Consider the following 21,494-nt stretch of genomic DNA (forward strand, 5'->3'; position numbering starts at 1 on the left):
AACACACCAGAGGAGGTCTGGGCCCTGGCCCCTGAGTTATTCTACACATAGTGTGATACTGTACACACACCTTTGAGTGTCTGACACACCGCAGGCCCCTGTCTACAACAACACACCGTCATTCACCTCTGTTTGGACTAACACACCAATGAATGAGTGTGTGTGTGTATGCGTGTGTGGGGTGGGGTGGGGGGGGGGGGGGGGGGTGGGGGGGGGGGGGGGGGGGGGGGGGGGGGGGGGAAGACTGCAGCTCCTTGGGATGCTACATAATTAATGATAATCTAAACAAACTGCTTCAATGTTTAAGTGCTCTTATCTCCATCACTCTTAATGGGACATTGCCAGCATTGTTGCTGTCAGTGGAAACTAGTTTAGATAGTTCTAATGAAGTCACTTAAAGTGTGCCACTCAAAGTCAAAAACGTTTCCCTAAAGGACCGCTTTATAATGAACTAGAGACAGAGAAAGCGATGCAGAGAGAGAGATACACCAAGGTGGGCTGCTCATCCTTTCTGGGACATATGTGATGCTCAGTACTTTGAATAAAGTGATGCTTATATTATATAATGCAACTGAATTGGCAACGTATGAATTAACACAGTGGAATTGATCCCCTCCCCTGTCTCATGGTGTTGAGTTTGACAGGGATGAGTTTACATTCCCCCAAAACAGGTAACTTACAATATTGTTATGAGCAGTGACTGCCACTAAACAGGGTGGGACAATTAGGTTTGCTTAGCTAAAGTGTACTCTTTAAAAGGTCTTGTGGTCAGCCCCAGAGAATGACTGACATTTCCAGTAGGTTGCTGATGTATTGTTGGTGTTGTTGGGACTGGAATTGATCATCAGATTAAACAATCAGTGGTTCATACACTCTTAGAAAAAAGGAGCTATCTAGATCCTCAAATGGTTCTTCGGCTGTCCCTATAGGAGAACCCTTTGAAGAACCCTTTTTGGTTCCAGGTATAACCCTTTGTTTCCAGAGGGTTCTACATGGAACCCAAAAGGGTTATACCTAGAACCAAAAAGGGTTCTACATGGAACCAAAAAGGGTTCTCCTGTGGGGACAACTGAAGAACCCTTTTGGAACTCTTTTTTCTAAGAGTGTACAGTATCTGTAGTCATGTCCACGAAAGATGATGCAGAATAGTGCTGAAGAGTTGAATAACAGGGCCATCTTATATTCATATCCCACCTGCTAGCCAGATAACCGGTGAGTATACTGTACTGGATGTGCATACATGAAGGAGAGGAGTGGTCCCGCTTCACACACCATCTGTTGAGACAGCTCTTCACCCTCTCTCTCTTGCTTCCCCTCCCTCCATCCTTCCCACCCTTCCTCTCTCTTTCACTTTCTCCCTCTCTCACTCCCGTTCGCTTCCTCCCTCCACTTCTCCCCCCCCCCCTCCCTCTCGTGCCTCGTCTCTCTCCCCTTCCTCTGTACTGTATAACAGTGTTGACGTATTCATCATTCTGCCAGTAGTCGACCAACGACATGTGAGAATCATAAGAGGTGGGGACCATGTGCCATGAAGCTTTAACAACTGCATCACGCAATGCAGCAGAATGTGGCATAACCCAACCCATAACCCCCTATCTCTCCACAGGGCTGTGTAGTGTTGTGTTTCCGTCCAATGCTGTGACTGACTGAGTGCTCATGCATGGCTTAGCAAAGCTTTGTGGGAAAAATTGGAGACATAATCCGCACTCTAAACCAGAAAAATACACGTTTCGGGGGGGACATTGTCATACAAATTCCCACTCAATCAATAGCAAACAGGCTTACTGTAGTCTATTCTGGGAGGGCTAACTGCATTATGTATGGAGGTAGCCTAGATCTCCTCTCTCACTCTTCCTTTCAGGAATTCTCTAAAGGAACAGGTAACATGTATTATTGTTTTCCTAAAAGGCCTATCTGTGCAGTTGCAGCTTATTCAGCTCTAACTCCACTCCATTATTCCAGCCATTGTCCGTGGAAGCGGGCCTCACACATGAAAGGACTCTAATTTCATCTGAATAGATCAATACCTGGAGTAAGATTGCATAGCGCTCTGCTCTGCTCTCTCTGTTTCTCTAATAAGAGTATATGTCAGTGGCCTCTCTCCATTCTGTACACACAGATTATAATTTATTTGTGCTAGTTTTTCCAGCATGGCCGGCCATATTGGGCTACGGCGGATGATGAAGCATGTGTGTGTTTCCTTCTATGCTAGGGTCACAAGAAATGAGAGCCTAGTTGTATGTGTGTGCGTGTGTGTGTGTGTGCGCGCGCGTGTGTGTGTGTGTGTGTGTGTGTGTGTCCGCGTGCGTGCGTGTGAGTAGATGGATGTTAAAATTAGCAGGGAGGTTCTGAGCAGATAGAACAGTAATGGACAAACTCGACCATGCTCATCCAATCTCCTCTACAAACACATTTATCTTTGTTTATTTCATTTTGTCCATACAGATGTGCTATCTTAATTTGATCCCCCTGTTGTCGCAGAGAATTTTGCTGCACTGCAGGAAATGCTATCTTGTAGTGTATTTGAGTTTTAAAAATACTTCTAAAGTTGGTCATTTCCACTTTCAGACTTGATTTGCCCTAAAGAAAAATGTCCTATTAATTTTAATCCACATAATAATTCACATTTCCTGTTGCTGCAGGATTATTTTCCAGCTGTGAGAAACTAGTCAAATTAAGATAACACATCTGTATATGAGCAAGTCAGAGCTTGATTACTCATGTGTGTGTTTGTGTGTGTGTGTAGACAGGTTGATCAATGTCTGACTGTTTTCCACTCTTTGCTCTTTTTTCTTTCTCTCTGTGATTACTCATTCAATCAGCCAGTGTCTGTCCATCACTCTTCCCTCCATCTCTCTGCTCTCATGTATCAGCCCCTACTGTACACTCCAGTCAGTTTAGACTTTACATCCCTCTCTACACTGGAGAGCACCTCAGTCCAGCCCTCACCTTACTGTGGAGTGGGACAGACAGACAGGAGGGTCAGCTAGGGACAGTTCATTACAAGTCATTTCACCTACTGTCATATGGGGTTATACTGTAGTCTCTTCTTGGGGACTAGTACTTCCATACTCAATGACTCACGTAGGAAACCTGAGACAATAAAAAGCAGGAAAGCTCAGAATACAATCAATGAAACTGTGGTCAAAGTATTAGCTGATCTGGTGATTTTAGCCGACCCCGCCCTTCCCTCTTCCCCCCTCCCTTCCCTCTTCCCCCCTACCTTCCCTCTTCCCCCCTCCCTTTCCCTCTTCCCCCCTCCCTTCCCTCTTCCCCCCTACCTCCCTCTTCCCCCTCTCTTCCCTCTTCCCCCCTCCCTTCCCTCTTCCCCCCTACCTCCCTCTTCCCCCCTCCCTTCCCTCTTCCCCCCTCCCTTCCCTCTTCCCCCCTCCCTTCCCTCTTCCCCCCTACCTCCCTCTTCCCCCCTCCCTTCCCTCTTCCCCCCTCCCTTCCCTCTTCCCCCCTACCTCCCTCTTCCCCCCTCCCTTCCCTCTTCCCCCCTACCTTCCCTCTTCCCCCCTCCCTTCCCTCTTCCCCCCTCCCTTCCCTCTTCCCCCCTCCTTTCCCTCCTCCCTCCCTCCTCTGACTGCGCTGCTGGCCCGGCTGGCTCTGATGTATGGGAGAGCTCTGGCATTGACCCAGTAGCCATTAAAGTTGTCATTTCCCACCAACAGAAGAAGTGCTCCGTTCAGCACAAAAGCCTGTCCTGCTCAGAATCCTAAACAGCCATCAATTAGTTGACTTACAAAACCCTGCTGTTAAATCTCCTTTCTCTCTGCTTCCTCTCTTCTGTTCTCTCGCTCGCTACACCTCTCTCTTGCTCTTGCACCTTTCTGTCTATCTCTCTCTCCCCACCTTTCTCTCTTCCCACCTCTCTCTCTTGTTCTCTCTCTCTCTTGTCATGGCATTAATGTCTGAGAATACATATTTCCATTTGGGAGATTCAGGGCCAAATTAAATTTAACTAGCTATTTTTCTGGGGGCGGGGCCAAAGCGGAAGAGACCAGGAAAAGTGAAGGCTAGATCCATTTGTCTCCCCTGGAAATTCATCCTGGATAATTTGGACGGGGACACAAATATGATAGCTATGAAGGGAACTAATCTGAGGATTCCAAATGGATTTCCGGGCACTGCCGAGTCCCTCTAATGATTTTACACAGCCAGTTAGGATCAAGAGATACACACAGTACATACAGTTCACACACACACACACACACACACACACACACACACACACACACACACACACACACACACACACACACACACACACACACACACACACACACACACACACACACACACACAATACATACGTACACACACACTTGCGGTCAAACACACACAGCATGTCATTCCTAAGGGTGGCGGGAACAGATATACGCTGGTTTCAATAATAATAATAATCTGTGTAAAGCTGGACTATTTTGGCTTGTGTGTGTGGTTGCTAGGCAGGTGCAGTGATGATTCTAGGGGGGGGAGGGTTCCATGTTGCCACATTGGCGGCTGTGTGCCCAAATGCCAGAGACAATTTAACAAACTCCTTTGGGACTGTGGATGAGAAACCACCAACAGTTCTGGTTGAGTTATATACTTTTTATAGAAGTGTAAGTACTGCAGTGTTTATCAGCTTTAGCTGGTACCGTAAAAGTAATTGAACCAATGGCAGTCTTGTTTTTCACCATTTAATCTCTTATATTGTGACATGTACAGTATGTAACAGGCCTACACAGCAGACCATCTCAGCTCCTTGGGTTGGTTGGATCGATAAAACCAATAGTCCCTCTCTGTGTCCGTTTTGTGTTTCATTTCATTTGTTTGTCTTCTCAGAGTAGTCAGGGTGTCTGCTGTAAGGTTCGATACGAGAGTGCCCTCCATCGTTCTCTGTCCAGGGCTCATGTCGTCTAGTCAGCCCTGCTCTACCTCTGACCTACTTGGCCTAATGAAAGTCGATGGCACAGCTGATGAGGTTTAATCGGTAGACCCAGAATGGGTCCCAGCGATGCAGTCAGGTGATTCACCTGATCATGAACAACATGGATAGACATTTTCTACAGTATGTCCTTTGATTAAAGAAAGAGAGACAATTGCAGTTGGGACTCTGGAGCTTGGATGTAACCCTATAAAGCAGTGGTATTCCAACTTTTTCGGAGGGGACCTGATTATTTTCAACAGAAGTTCTGGGGAAAAAAAGATTTGGCCCAGAATTTCTGCCGACCCCACCCCAAATTTAATGACGCAACCTAAAAATCGGTACATTTCGATTTTTACATCAACAAATAACCTTCCATTCATTATATTTTCATCTCTTATCAACATGAAAATAATCCAATAAATACATTTACTCAATAACATTTTATTTGCGCATTGCGTTCATCCACCTCTGGCCTGCTGGCCCCCCTACCTCTGCGGAAGCACAGTTCCCGCTCAGCCCAGTCAAAACTGTTCGCTGCTCTGGCACCCCAATGGTGGAACAAGCTCCCTCACGACGCCAGGACAGCGGAGTCACTCACCACCTTCCAGAGACACTTGAAACCCCACCTCTTTAAGGAATACCTGGGATAGGATAAAAGTAATCCTTCTACCCTCCCCCTACCCCATCCCCCAATTGTGTTATTTCTTAAAAAATGTATTCTTATATATTTTAGCGACTCCAGTATGGGTCGCGACCCCGACTTTGAATACCACTGCATAGACAGTTGGGCCAGGAGTTTTTCCTGGTCAAGAAAAATCTATTTTTAACCTATCTATGAGGGTGTCCATAAAACTCTCTTGGCTTTGCTCATAATAGTTTACCTTTATCACAATGACAGAGATATGTTTGGCCTAAATACAGGACAGGACAGGATTGTTGGTGTCTCTCATTGGTGTTGCCAGGTGAAGAGCTGCGTTGTGAGTTGGTTAAGTAGGAATGTCACCTTGACCATGTCAGAGCATAGCGGCTGACGGATATGCAGCCCCCTGGGCCTCTTCCAGCTCTACATTTTTTGACTGGACTCTCAGTCATCCTGTCAGCAGAAACATTAGCAAAATATATGAGCACCTCGCCCCGCACAGCCAGTCCTAGCCAGCCCATATACAGCCCAGCCAGTCAGCTGCCTTCCCTGCTCTCAGCCAGGGAGAACTCTGGTTTCTATAAGCCAACAGACAGAGCCAATCTCAACGCTGGAGATGTGTTCTGTCCTTGTAAAGGCTTTCAGGATGATGAAGGCTAATTGACTTGGAGTGCTCTTGGATGTTGTTAATGTGCTGGTGGTTGAATAGTTTAGCACCCTGTGCCATCACACCCCAGTGTTGAGGAGGAGTATGGAGGGGATGACAATCTAGGGATGGCTGGGGTTGACTTTTAGAAGAGGACATAGTCTGGATTAAATAGGATGATATCAGCTCTCCCAATCTGCCTGCCCATTACAGGCAAGAGAGCTACATGTTTCATAATATTTCTGTCTGATTTACTTCAGTTTAGGTCTCCTTTGTCACACAGAGTGCCCACTGCCTATAGTGTGTGCTACTCTTATAGTGTGTGTGGGTGCAGTGTCCCATGTAAGGACGCTGCCTGCGTCACTGTCCTTACATGGGTGCTAGCGTGCCATGCATGAGTGTGAGCCTGTATATGTGTGAGTGAACGAGAGCGTGCGTCGAGCTACTTTGTCAACGATGGCTGTTCTGTTCTGCTGTGTGTTGTGTCTGTCTGTGTCCAGGAGCCATGTGGGAGAAGGACCATGCGTTAGATGATGTGTTCCGTATCTTTTGTGTTTCGGGAGGGAGGGCGTTATGAATGTGGGTTAGCAAACGTTTATGTAAGACTCTGATTAGGGATTCAGCAGGCCCCAAGCTTTTCCCACAAGCCCCTGCAACAAGGTTTCTACTCAGGGAAATGTTGAACTGTTAGCACTAAAAACAAGTGAACTGTTTTTTCAAACTATATGAGGACTTTTTCCGAAGCAAGTCTGCGTAAAGCAGACACATTCAGATAAACATTCTTCAAACAAGCACCCTGGGACTTCCTTACACTGCACCGTCAGAGCAAAAGACTTGATAAAAAAACAGATTTTCGGTGTGATGAAACCATAATCACAAAGGCATTTCATAATGTGGTTTAATTAAACAAATACACACATAATACACAGATGCAATAACAGCTCCTGACGTAGGAGCTGACCTGTCTTGGAAAGTGGGTTCTGCTGGCTGGTTCACCTCCTGGCTGGTTCACCTCCTGGCTGGTTCACCTCCTGGCTGGCCATGCTACAGCTGATGTTGTAAACCCTGAGATCTGGGGAGTCCCTGGGATCCTCTCTCCCTCCACGATACAGCTCCTTATTAGGACAAGTCCTCCACGGAGGGAAGATGAGATAGAGACGGACAGAAATGGAGGGAGAGAGAGAGGAATCATTCTACATAAATTCTAGTGATTAGGGCTAGCCATAAAATAGATATGGATGTATTCTCTGGCCCAGTGGTTCTCCATGACACAGGAGGAGGCTGGGTCTGATGCAACATGTTCTGTAAACATACTGTGTAGGCCCTGTTTGGAGACTGAGGAGAAACTACTTCCCGAAGAGAGGAAAGTTCATAAAAGTTAATCGAACCGTTACTTACCATACACATCATCAATATTCCCTAACGCACAGAGAGATATACAGACTTGCAGATAGAGAGACATACAGACATGCAGACAGATTGGACCCAGGACATGAAGCAGCCATCTATTTTTTTATTTATGTATTTATTTAACCTTTATTTAACTAGGCAAGTCAGTTAAGAACAAATTCTTATTTACAATGATGGCCTACCAAAAGGCAAAAGGCGTCCTGCGGGGACGGGGTCTGCGATAAAAAAATAATATATATATATATATAAATATAGGACCAAACACACATCACAACAAGCGAGACAACACAACACTACATAAAGAGAGACCTAAGACAACAACATAGCATGGCAGCAACACACAACAACACAGCAAGGTAGCAACCCAACATGAAAACAACATGGTAGCAACACAACATGGCAGCATCACAACATGGTAGCAGCACAAGACATGGTACAAACATTATTGGACACAGACAACAGCACAATTGGCAAGAACGCAGATACAACAATACATCACGCGAATCAACCACAACTGTCAGTAAGATTGTCCATGATTGAGTCTTTGAATGAAGAGGTGGAGATAAAACTGTCCAGTTTTTTTGTAGCTCGATCCAGTCGCTAGCTGCAGCGAACTGGAAAGAGGAGCGACCCAGGGATGTGTGTGCTTTGGGGACCTTTAACAGAATGTGACTGGCAGAACGGGTGTTGTATGTGGAGGATGAGGGCTGCAGTAGGTATCTCAGATAGGGGGAGTGATTCCTAAGAGGGTTTTGTAAATAAGCCCCAACCAGTGGGTCTTGCGACAGGTATACAGAGGTGACCAGTTTACGGAGGAGTATAGAGTGCAGTGATGTGTCCTATAAGGAACATTGGTGGCAAATCTGATGGCCGAATGGTAAAGAACATCTAGCCGCTCGAGAGCACCTTTACCGGCCGATCTATATATTACGTCTCTGTAAGCATGGGTAGGATGGTCATCAAATCAAATTTTATTGGTTACATACACGTGTTTAGCAGATGTTATTGCGGGTGTAGCGAAATGCTTGTGTTTCTAGCTCCGACAGCGCAGTATATCTAACAAGTCATATCTAATACACACAAATCTAAGTAAAGCAATGGAATTAAGAATATATAAATAAATATATGGACGAGCAATGTCAGAGCGGCATTGACTAAGATACAGTAGAATAGTATAGAATACAGTATATACATATGAGATGAGTAATGCAAGATGTGTAAACATTATCAAAGTGACTAGTGTTCCATTTATTAAAGTGGCCAGTGATTTCTAATCTATGTATACAGGCAGCAGCCTCTAATGTGCTAGTGAAGTCTATTTAACAATCTGATGGCCTTGAGATAGAAGCTGTTTTTCAGTCTCTCTGTCCCAGATTTGATGCACCTGTACAGGCAGTGGCTCGGGAGGTTGTTGTCCTTGATGATCTTTTTGGCCTTCCTGTGACATCGGGTGCTGTAGGTGTCCTGGAGGGCTGGTAGTTTGCCCCCAGTGATGCGTTGGACAGACCGCACCACCCTCTGGAGAGCCCTGCGGTTGCGGGCGGTGCAGTTGCCGTACCAGGTGGTGATACAGCCCGACAGGATGCTCTCAATTGTGCATCTGTAAATGTTTGTGAGGGTTTTAGGTGCCAAGCCAAATTTCTTCAGCCTCCTGAGGTTCTTCACCACACTGTCTGTGTGGGTGGACCATTTCAGTTTGTCAGTGATGTGCATGCCGAGGAACTTGAAGCTTTCCACCTTCTCCACTGCGGTCCTGTCGATGTGGATATGGGGGTGCTCCCTCTGCTGTTTCCTGAAGTCCACGATCATCTCCTTTGTTTTGTTTTGTTGACGTTGAGCGAGAGGTTATTTTCCTGGCACCACACTCCCAGAGCCCTCACCTCCTCTCTTTAGGCTGTCTCGTTATTGTTGGTAATCAAGCCTACTACTGTTGTGTCGTCTGCAAACTTGATGATTGAGTTGGAGGCATGCTTGGCCACGCAGTCATGGGTGAACAGGGCGTACAGGAGGGGGCTGAGCACGCACCCTTGTATGGCCCCAGTGTTGAGGATCAGCGAAGTGGAGGTGTTGTTTCCTAACTTCACCACCTGGGGGGCGGCCCGTCAGGAAGTTCAGGACCCAGTTGCACAGGGCGGGGTTCAGACCCTGGGCCTCGAGCTTAGTGATAGCTTGTACTATGGTGTTGAATGCTGAGCTATAGTCAATGAACAGCATTCTTACATAGGTATTCCTCTTGTCCAGATGGGACAGGGCAGTGTGCAGTGTGATGGTGATTGCATCATCTGTGGATCTATTGGGGCGGTAAGCAAATTGAAGTGGGTCTAGGTTGGCAGGTAAGGTAGAGAAATCAGGGTTAGTTTGGCAGCTGGGGTGAATGAGGAGCGATTACGATAGAGGAAACCAAGTCTAGATTTAACCTTAGCCTGCAGCTTTGATATGTGCTGAGAGAAGGACAGTGTACCGTCTAGCCATACTCCCAAATACTTGTATGAGATGACTACCTCAAGCTCTAAACCCTCAGAGATAGTAATCACACCGGTGGGGAGAGGGGCATTCTTCTTACCAAACCACATGACCTTTGTTTTGGAGGTGTTCAGAACAAGGTTAAGGGCAGAGAACGCTTGTTGGACACTAAGAAAGCTTTGTTATAGAGCGTTTAACACAAAATCCGGGGAGGGGCCAGCTGAGTATAAGACTGTATCATATGCATATAAATGGATGAGAGAGCTACTGCCTGAGCTTTATTGTTGCGTGAGAAGTCTAAAAACAGACCTTAGAAAAACCACCAGGGTCTCTGAGAAATGACCAGCTGCTATGAGAATTGAAGGATGCTCGTTTAGCTTCCTAAATAAGTCAAGAATTTCTAAAAACAGAGATGCAGCCAATCTCTTTCAATATTAAAAGGCTATATATATAATACTGTCTAATTGTTTCTCTCATGGTCATATGCAATAATCAGGGGACTTTTTAGACCTTGCTATCCAGCTATTGATATGTATGTTATAACATTGCTGTTCCATTATGATTTGTAATTTTTTTCAGTGTTTCTTTCTTAGCTTATTTCCAGGCAGGGTGCAACGGTCCCCAAAGGGCAATTCCACGCCAGCGGGAGTGGAAATATTTTTTGTATCTCAGATTGTTCTGGGAATTATCACATAGAAACTTAATTGGTGGGAAGGATGTTTGACATGTTTTTTACATTTGCATCACAAACCATTTGTATCACAAATCATGATGGTGGCAGCCATTTTAGGCCCTTTTTAGACCTATACATGCCTCCTGTGATCCTTATGATCTGTGAACCTACATGATACAGACATCATCTTGGTGTCATTACACTCCTTATAGTGGGCTCTAACATATGGACTATGTCTAGATTCTGAAATACACATTTTCACATTAATTTATTAAACATTGAAAATATTAATATGAATATCTCAAAACTACCCTTTTTGATTTGTTCATTTTAAGACACATTGTTTGGAACAATATATTATATGCTAATTCTGAAGTTCTGATACATTTTATGAGCACCACCAACACAGTGAATGGTAAATGGGTTCAAAGGGAACTCCCTCTGCTGGTGATTTGCTGAATGTGCAATCCTAAAGGAGATTGGTTAATGACCTATGATGTCAATTTCTATGTACAGTGCCTTGCAAAAGTATTCATCCCCCTTGGCGTTTTTCCTATTTTGTTACAACCTGTAATTTAAATGGATTTTTATTTGGATTTCATGTAAGGGACATACACAAAATAGTCCAAATTGGTGAAGTGGAATGAAAAAAATAACTTGTTTCAAAGACTTAATAACTTTCAAAGACTTAAATAAATAACGGAAAAGTGGTGCGTGCATATGTATTCACCCCCTATGCTAAGAAGCCCCTAAATAAGATCTGGTGCAACCAATTACCTTCAGAAGTCACATAATTAGTTAAATAAAGTCCACCTGTGTGCAATCTAAGTGTCACATGATCTGTCACATGATCTCTGTATAAATACACCTGTTCTGAAAGGCACCAGAGTCTGCAACACCACTAAGCAAGGGGCACCAGCAAGCAAGCGGCACCATGAAGACCAAGGTGCTCTCCAAACAGGTCAGGGACAAAGTTGTGGAGAAGTACAGATCAGGGTTGGGTTATAAAAAAATATCCCAAACTTTGAACATCCCACAGAGCACCATTAAATCCATTATTAAAACATTGAAAGAATATGGCACCACAACAAACCTGCCAAGAGAGGGCTGCCCACCAAAACTCACGGACCAGGCAAGGAGGGCATTAATCAGAGAGGCAACAAAGAGACCAAAGATAACCCTGAAGGAGCTGCAAAGCTCCACAGCGGAGATTGGAGTATCTGTCCATAGGACCACTTTAAGCCGTACACTCCACAGAGCTGGGCTTTACGGAAGAGTGGCCAGAAAGAAGCCATTGCTTAAAGAAAAAAATAAGCAAAGACGTTTGGTGTTCGTCAAAAGGCATGTGGAAGACTCCCCAAACATATGGAAGAAGGTACTCTGGTCAGATGAGACTAAAATTTAGCTTTTTGGCCATCAAGGAAAACGCTATGTCTGGCGCAAACCCAACACCTCTCATCACCCCGAGAACACCATCCCCACAGTGAATCATGGTGGTGGCAGCATCATGCTGTGGGATGTTTTTCATCAGCATGGACTGGGAAACTGGTCAGAATTGAAGGAATGATAGATGGTGCTAAATACAGGGAAATTCTTGAGGGAAATCTGTTTCAGTCTTCCAGAGATTTGAGACTGGGACGGAGGTTCACCTTCCAGCAGGACAATGACCCTAAGCATACTGTTAAAGCAATACTTGAGTGGTTTAAGGGGAAACATTTAAATGTCTTGGAATGGACTAGTCAAAGCCCAGACCTCAATCCAATTGAGAATCTGTGGTATGACTTAAAGATTGCTGTACACCAGCGGAACCCATCCAACTTGAAGGAGCTGGAGCAGTTTTGCCTTGAAGAATGGGAAGAAATCCCAGTGGCTAGATGTGCCAAGCTTATAGAGACATACCCCAAGAGACTTGCAGCTGTAATTGCTGCAAAAGGTGGCTCTACAAAGTATTGACTTTGGGGGGGTGAATAGTTATGCACGCTCAAGTTTTCTGTTTTTTTTGTCTTATTTCTTGTTTGTTCCACAATAAAAAATATTTTGCATCTTCAAAGTGGTAGGCACGTTGTGTAAATCAAATGATACAAACCCCCCAAAAATCCATTTTAATTCCATGTTGTAAGGCAACAAAATAGGAAAAATGCCAAGGGGGGTGAATTACATTTGACATTTTAGTCATTTAGCAGACACTCTTATCCAGAGCAACTTACAGGAGCAATTAGGGTTAAGTGCCTTGCTCAAGGGCACATCGACAGATTTTTCACCTAGTCGGCTCGGGGATTAAAACCAGCGACCTTTCGGTTACTGGCACAACGCTCTTAACCACTAAGCTACCTTTCGCAAGCCACTGTACATTTCTATGTATAAAATATTGTCAAATCTATGTCATATCATTAAAAGTACCAGAGAGCCCACTCTGGAAATTTGATGTGTTTGAATAGTATATTGTTCCAAACAATATGTCAAAAAATAAGTGTAGTTTTTAGATATTCAAATTGATAGTTTTAACGTTGAATAAATTGATGTGAACATTTGTATTTCAGATTCTAGAGCACACTATAAGGAGTATAAAACCAAGATGATGTCTGTATCATGTAGGTTTACAGATCATAAGGTCTTACAGGAGGCATGTATAGGTCTAAAAAGGGCCTAAAATGGCCACTTTCATCGTGATTTTCAAAACAATTGATTGTGACACAAATGTAAAAAACATGTCAAACATCCTTCCTCCCGATGAAGTTTCTTTGTGAGAATTGCCAGAACAATCTGAGATAGCAAAAATATTTTCCACTCCCGCTGGCGTGGAATCGCCACAAAGCAACATCCAGGCCCTCTGGCACAAAAATGGTCAGTTAAAACTAATAGAAGCCAAAGTATTTTAGGCGGAGAACAACAGAGCTGAATGGGGACATTGCTACTATCCCTGTGGTAACGTATTTCAGTTAACAGCTCCAGCAATGTTTTTCTCTTCTGCCTGGACTGCTTTCAGGTTGAAAAAGCTGTGGTTATTGTCCATGGTTACAATACAGAGTGATTATTAGACTGGTTATGCCTTAAAGGCCCAGTGCAGTCAAAAACTAGATTTCACTGTGTTTTATATATATTTCCACACTATGAGGTTGGAATAATACTGTGAAATTGTGAAAATTATGATAATGCCCTTTTAGTATAAGAGCTGTTTGAAAGGACCAGCTGAAATTTCAGACTGTTTTGCTGGGATGGAGGTTTGGCCTGCCTGGTGACATCACCAGGCGGTAAATTAGTTAATAGACCAATAAAAAAAGAGTTCCAAACCTCTGCCATTAACAGCTAGTTTTCAGTTTTCTCCTCACCACTCAGACCACTCCCAGACAGTCCTAGCGAAATTATTGCTTGAGAAATTGCTCTATGCTAAGGAACTATTATTTTTGACCATTGTATTTTAAAACACAGTAAGGTACTTAATTGTTACCCAGAAATTATTTTATGTTGAGATAAAAAAAAAGGCTGCATTGGACCTTTAAGATATGAAACCGCAAAATGAAAACAGACCACTCACACTTTGCACCCACACTCACACACACACATACATACACACACATACAAACACACACACACGCCTTTGTTTTGTCTGAATCTAAAATCCACCCACCCACAATCTGCTCACACAAACATTTAATGGATTTGCCGCCCCAAAGGCCAACCTTTATGAAAAAACAGTTACTTGTTAGTGGGTTTTGTTAGACGAGGATTGGATTTGGTTTTCTTACTGGGCCATTAAAATGTCTGGGTAAAACCACAGTAACTACACAGTACCAGTACCAGACCCTGGTGTAGTCAACGTGACAGAACACTGTGTAGACTAGGTGAAAACACTTACAAGCCTGAGGAACACCAAACTGACACACTGCATTTTTCAGAGCATGAAAACATTTGTTCCCTTCTAACCTCAATTTTCCGATCCAAATAAGTCCCGATCTGTTGTGTGTTACGTTTTATTGCTTCCTGTGTGTGACAGGGGAAACTCCTAACTCCTTGCTCCTGCTCCGGAGTAAACTGCCTCCCTCGCCTGTCTGCATGCCGCCTGCTAATGCTCACAGCACCATGGTAACAAGCTGGACAAGCCACAGGGCCTCTGTCTCTGCTCTCTCTCTCTGCTCTCTCTCTCCCCCTCTCTTTATCTCTCTGCTCTCTCGCTCCCTCTGCTCTTTCTGTTCTCTCTCTCTCTCTCTCTTTCTCTTTCTTTCTGCTCTCACTCTCTTTCGTGAGAGCTCTGATTTACTGTATAGTTCGGTTGGTGTGCGGTAGCATCATTTGAATTATTTTTTCATTAGTATAGTGCACTCTTAGCTACTGTATCATAGTTTGTTTTATAAGTGTTGTGCGGCTGTTAGAGTTAAGACCTTAATCTTAATCTCTCTTGTTTTATAAGTGTTGTGGGGCTGTTAGTGTTAAGATTTTAATCTTAATCTCTCTTGTTTTATAAGTGTTGTGGGGCTGTTAGTGTTAAGATTTTAATCTTAATCTCTCTTGTTTTATAAGTGTTGTGGGGCTGTTAGTGTTAAGATTTTAATCTTAATCTCTCTTGTTTTATAAGTGTTGTGGGGCTGTTAGAGTTAGTGCTTGGTTTGGCTATTGTAGCAGTGGTTTGAGGTTAGCTACTCATTTGGCTATGTGTGCTATGCCAGTACGGTGTCACTAGCTAAATTAGCACCTTGTTTGGCTAATGTAGTCATATCAATGTAGTAATAAAGCAGTGAGGCTCTGTGGGGTTTGTAGGTACTGTCTGTGTGGTAGGTCTGTCTGTGTGGTAGGTCTGTCTGTGTGGTAGGTCTGTCTGTGTGAGTCAGTTTGATGTCTTCACTTTCCGTTTGGTGGTTTGTGCTGAGTCTATTTCTATCTCTCCCATTAGGCATGTGAAGAGATGTCAGCTAGTGTCCCTTTAGCCCAACGCTCAGCTGAAATGTTCCCCCCTCTGATGCAGCGCGCTTTGTGTGTGTATGTGTATGTGTGTGTGTCACTGCGTGTCACACTCTTGACAGGGCATATTCCTCAGACACCAGTGTCACCCAGACGTGATGCTATGATATTGACAGGCTGCTCCTTTGTAAACACTCCATGCTCTCTATGGGAAAAAGGCTTTCGAATGAATAACATCAAAACAGCTCCTGAGGATAGTGCATGAGGATGTGGTTGTTTTGGATGTTTTGGGTTTTTCTAACAAAGTCAGCTGAAGATCTACACTGTGTGTGTGTGTGTGTGTGTGTGTGTGTGTGTGTGTGTGTGTGTGTGTGTGTGTGTGTGTGTGTGTGTGTGTGTGTATGTGTGTTTGTGGTGGCTGTGATCCCCTACGATCGCTGAGGGGCAGTGTACCACCCCAGTGGTACCACACTAGGGTTCAGAGGTTGAATCTCCCCCAGGCCACGCCCGTCTCAATGTCACTCTATAAAAAGATCCCTCTACGAGCCCAGCTGACAGATGCACAGACACAGAGACAGGCAGGCAAAAAGATGAGCAGACAGACAGACAGAGCATGCATGCTGAGGTTCTGGGGTTGATGGGGTTGATACGGTAATATGAGGGCTGGTTGTGTCTGTTCTGTTCTCTGATTGGTGTGGACTAGCTCTTCATTTAATGGCTATATCCTGTGATTAGGCTGCGGCCCTGTGGCTTGTGTTGTGGCCAGCTCCAGGGAGCTGCAGTCAACCAATTAAGGGCTTTGTGTTTTATAAACGTGTGGCCGATTGAAGCCAGTCCTTAAAGGCCCAGTGCAGTCAAAACGTGATTTTCCTGTGTTATATATCCATACTATGAGGTTGGAATAATACTGTGAAATTGTGAAAATGATGATAATGCCCTTTTAGTGTAAGAGCTGTTTGAAAAGACCGCCTGAAATTTCAGCCTGTTTTGGTGGGATGGAGTTTTGGCCTGCCTGGTGACATCACCAGGCGGTAAATTAGTTAATAGACCAATAAGAAAGAGAGTTCCAAACCACTCTGCCAATAACAGCTAGTTTTCAGTTTTCCCCTCCCCACTCAGACCACACCCAGACAGTCCTAGCAAAATTCTTGCTTGAGAAATTGCTATTTTTGACCATTTTACTGAAAACAATCACAGAAAGGTACTTAATTGTTACCCAGAAATGATTTGATATTAAGATAAAAACGGTTTGTGTGTGTGTCTGTGCTTGTGCTTGTGTGTTAATATGCTGCCACGCTGCTCCAACCGCAACACAGTAAGATGAATGACCAGAACAGTATTGAGAAGTGAATATATTCAATGCATGACCCAGTAAGTATTAGAGGAACACTGGTGGTGTGCTGGATATGACACTGATCGTGTACAATATAGACTTGCTCTAGTACTCCCAATAAACACTTTATATTAAATGAAAGCTGTGCTGAAACTGTCTGTTTGGTTAATGTTATTGCCCTCTCTAACTATACAGCCATAAGAGCCAACATCCCATTTCACTTTTTCCTATTTCAATGGATGGAATAGCTACAATAGTGTGTGTGCGAGTGTGCATGTATTCCTAAATGTGTTTAGGGGATTGTGTGATGTGATTTCCTTCCATCAGTACTGGACTGTACAGTGTCTCTGTGACTGCTCCAGAGTCAAGAGAAGCCATGAGTTTCACCTTGCATGTGTGAACCTCACCCTGCATAAATGTCATTATTTCATTATCAGCACTGTCTTATGCAATATCCTGGCAGATCACACCTCTGTGTTCTCACACACACACACGCACGCACACACACACACACATACTCAGCCATGAGGGACTGGGGGTTATCTTTGCACAGCACACACACACACACACACACACACACACACACACACACACACACACATCTATCTCACTCTCCCCTAGCCTAATTATGTACTCTACTCTGGCACTCCAGAAACATTTTGCCAAGATCTGGAAACAATCTACACTAGAGCTGTTTTGATGGTCAAACACTGCGTTGCTGTAACAACCCAGGGATGTATTGTAGAGTGCATGGATTTGTCATTGAAAACGATGAATGAAATAAATGTTCACTTATTTATTAATCGACAGATTGGGTTTCTCTGTGTGTGTGTGTGTGGGGGGGGGGGGGGAGCATCATGGCACTGACTTGATGTACTTTCCACCTCTCCTCTCAAGTAACACCAGTGACAGATTGGCCGTAGAATCGATCCCTACAACAGATGGATATACACTTTTCAATAGAAGTTGATCTGCCAGACAAATAACATACTAGATCACTGTAAATTCAGTGTCTGTGAATTTTTGATTGAAAAGAGTTGGAGTTTTATTCTTCTTTTTGCATTTCACTTAATAATTTAAATATACCCAGAGCATTACTTATGTAATTTAATGATGATTTATGATTTAACCCCCCACTGTGCCCTTCCCCCAGTTAATGAAAGGTAATCAGCGGTACTCAGTGGTAAACACAGCCTAATTGGATAATTGATCTTATTTTATCACTAAAAACGTTTGAACACCATCACACAGACGATGTCCCAAAGGAACTGAATAATATTAATAAATGCTAAAGATGGAAGGAAAGTAGTGTCGAAACCTACCAAAAAAGGCAACAACAAATTAAATCTATTTTAGACAACTTCCTGGACAGAACATTCCACTGTAAAAGTGAAGGTGTAAACTTGGCAGTAGAAAACCTAAACAGTATATTTGACCTCTCAGCTTCCCTATCAAATCTAAAAAGAAAGAAGAAAAGTAACAACAGTGACAAATGGTTGGATGAAGAATGCAAAAACCTAAGAAAGAAATTGAGAAACCTATCCAACCAAAAACATAGAGACCCAGAAAACCTGAGCCTACGCCTTCACTATGGTGAATCACTAAAACAATACAGAAATACACTATGGAAAAAGAAAGAACAGCATGTCAGAAATCAGCTCAATGTAATTGAAGAATCCATAGACTCTAACCACTTCTGGGAAAATTGGAAAACACTAAACAAACAACAACACGAAGAGCTATCTATCCAAAACGGAGATGTATGGGTAAACCACTTCTCCAATCTTTTTGGCCCTATAACAAAGAACAAACAGCAAAAAAATATACATGATCAAATGCAAATCTTAGAATCAAGATTCTCATACTTTGTTGATTTCAAAAAAGCTGACTCAATTTGGCATGAGGGTCTGCTATACAAATTGATGGAAAGTGGGGTTGGGGGAAAAACATACAACATTATAAAATCAATGTACACAAACAGACTCTGTGAGCATAGCCTTGCTATTGAGAAAGGCCACCGTAGGCAGACCTGGCTCTCAAGAGAAGACAGGCTATGTGCACACTGCCCACAAAATGCGGTGGAAACTGAGCTGCACTTCCTAACCTCCTGCCAAATGTATGACCATATTAGAGACACATATTTCCCTCAGATTACAGAGATCCACAAAGAATTAGAAAACAAACCCAATTTTGATGAACTCCCTTATCTACTGGGTGAAAAACCACAGTGTGCCATCACAGCAGCAAGATTTGTGACCTGTTGCCACAAGAAAAGAGCAACCAATGAAGAACAAACACCATTGTAAATACAACCCATATTTGTTTTTATTTATTTTCCCATTTGTACTTTAACTATTTGCACATTGTTACAACACTGTATATATATATATATATATATATATATATATATATACATAATATGACATTTGAAATTCTTTTGGAACTTCTGAGTGTAATGTTTACTGTTAATATGTATTGTTTATTTCACTTTTGTGTACTATCTACTCCACTTGCTTTGGTAATGTTAACATACGTTTCCCATGCCAATAAAGCCCTGAAATTGAATTGAGAGAGAGAGAGAGAGAGAGAGAGAGAGAGAGAGAGAGAGAGAGAGAGAGAGAGAGAGAGAGAGAGAGAGAGAGAGAGAGAGAGAGAGAGAGAGAGAGAGAGAGAGAGAGAGAGAGAGAGAGCTCACAATGTTTATATTGGTCACATACACTACCAGCTGTGAAGACATTGTAAAAGAAAAAACCACAACCTCTCTCTCTCTCTCTCACTCCATCCTCTGCTGCCTCTCTCCATGGGCATTTCATACAGCTGCTAGTACACCCTGACTACATGGGCCTGATGTGTACAGCAATGACCACTCTTCTCTGAGTGGAGGAGTGGAAAAGAATTGTAATGCCTTGTGAGGGTGAGGGCAGAGAAATGTTCTGAAGGTCTCCCCTGACAGGCGCTTTGTGATTCCAGGCTGACTGTACTGTAGTCCCAGTGTGGGGCCAATCAAACTGCAAGGACATCTGGTGTTTTGATTAGCCTCTGGGGCCGGTGGTCTCACAACCTTTTCAACATGAACAGAGGGCATATACACATAGCCAATGTGATTTCACAGCTTTTCAGATGTACAGTGTAAACATTAATTATTTCAAAAATGTTTGCTGTTTCTGTGTCTGCACATGCGGTGTGTGATCCATAGTCCCTGTCTGCCTCAGGGTCCAGACCATTAGTACTATGCCACTGGGCACAGACATCATTTCAACATCTAGTTTTAATGTACATTTTGTTGAGTTGTCAACTAATGTGAATTCAACATGAAATCAACAACAAATGTCACCATGACATTGGATTTAGGTTAAAAGTTTGGTGAAAAAAATACTATATTCCCTTACGTTGATGACTTTTTGCAAATTGACGTCATCACATTTAATTATTTGATTGAAATGACGTGGAAACAACGTTGATTCAACCAATTTTTGCCCACTGGGATATCACCACTTGTCACTCCTGGACCAATAGGAAGAGATTAGGCTCTGGTCAAAATCTGTAACCAATAGCGACTGCCCTTCCTGATAACAGCCTATTGACTCTGTCCAAGACCGCTTCCAAAACCAACACTGGGACTTACTCAAGCCTTTGATTCATCAAGAGGTCAACAGTTTGATTCTGTCTCCTTGGATTCAATGTGAAATGTAATCCGTTGTCTCACTTTACAAGAGTTGGCAGTGGTGTGTTCTGTGGGTATTGTTAAGGAGAGGAAGTAGTTAGATGTTTGAGGGGAGAGGGGGGTCACTTAGTGTTGTTACAGATGGGATGGAGGTGAGCTGGATTTGTTATGGGGCGAGGGAGTTTATTAGGAGGTGTAAATGATGTGTTTTGGATTAGTTTGACCGGTTATACAGCAGAAGGGAATATCTGGATGCCTGGATGTTGGGGAAAATGTCTAGCAAGGAGGGGTTTTGTAGAGGAAGAGGAGAATTTAGGTCCTTGCAGAAGGAAACAGAGTGAGTGATTTTATGCAGCAGAGAGGCGATTATCTGACTGCCATTGCAGCTCGAGAGGAGGGAGGAGGGGGTCGGGGAGGAGTGGGTCAGAGAGATAGAGAGAGAGAGAGAGAGAGAAGCGAGACACGAGACGGGGGTAGGAAAACAGATACAATTAAAAGTGGTTGTCCTTCAGCATTTCAGCCTCAACATGAAAATGCTCACACAGGACAAACATGTACACCTACACACACACACGAACACGCACACAAAGACCCAGGGGCACACAAACTCACATACCAAATGAATAATAAGAACTATTTTACATTTAGAGAATATGCTGTATTAAAAGCAGTGAGTGTAACTTTACTGGTGTCAGACAAGCACAAAATGGCTGTTTTCACACAGTGAACAAGACAGAGTCTTACGGCGGTACACACCCAGCCTATACAGACAACAGTACAAAAAGTGGAAGTGAGACAACTATCCCTTTGAACAGGATTTTGGATGTTAACAAAACATACAGTGCAAGGTCTCT

The 21,494-nt window shown here is 43.5% G+C and overlaps 2 protein-coding genes across 2 annotated transcripts in view; one reads left to right on the forward strand and one right to left on the reverse strand.

Annotated features, from left to right (window-relative positions):
• The window catches only part of LOC311116353 (zinc finger MIZ domain-containing protein 1-like), a gene marked incomplete at its 5' end in the record, with an annotated part of 43,808 nt that extends 36,564 nt beyond the window's left edge, over positions 1 to 7,244 (reverse strand). The window contains one exon of the mRNA XM_084157404.1: positions 7,214 to 7,244. Coding sequence (XP_084013530.1) covers positions 7,214 to 7,244 — 31 coding nt within the window. The remainder of the gene's footprint in view (positions 1 to 7,213) is intronic.
• Positions 1 to 21,494, forward strand: part of LOC311134805 (sodium/calcium exchanger 1-like) — a gene marked incomplete at both ends in the record, with an annotated part of 795,938 nt that overhangs the window by 731,804 nt on the left and 42,640 nt on the right. The window lies entirely within an intron of this gene.

This window comes from Coregonus lavaretus (assembly GCF_964263955.1).
Source record: "Coregonus lavaretus genome assembly, chromosome: 1".
In the NCBI taxonomy this organism is placed as follows: domain Eukaryota; kingdom Metazoa; phylum Chordata; class Actinopteri; order Salmoniformes; family Salmonidae; genus Coregonus; species Coregonus lavaretus.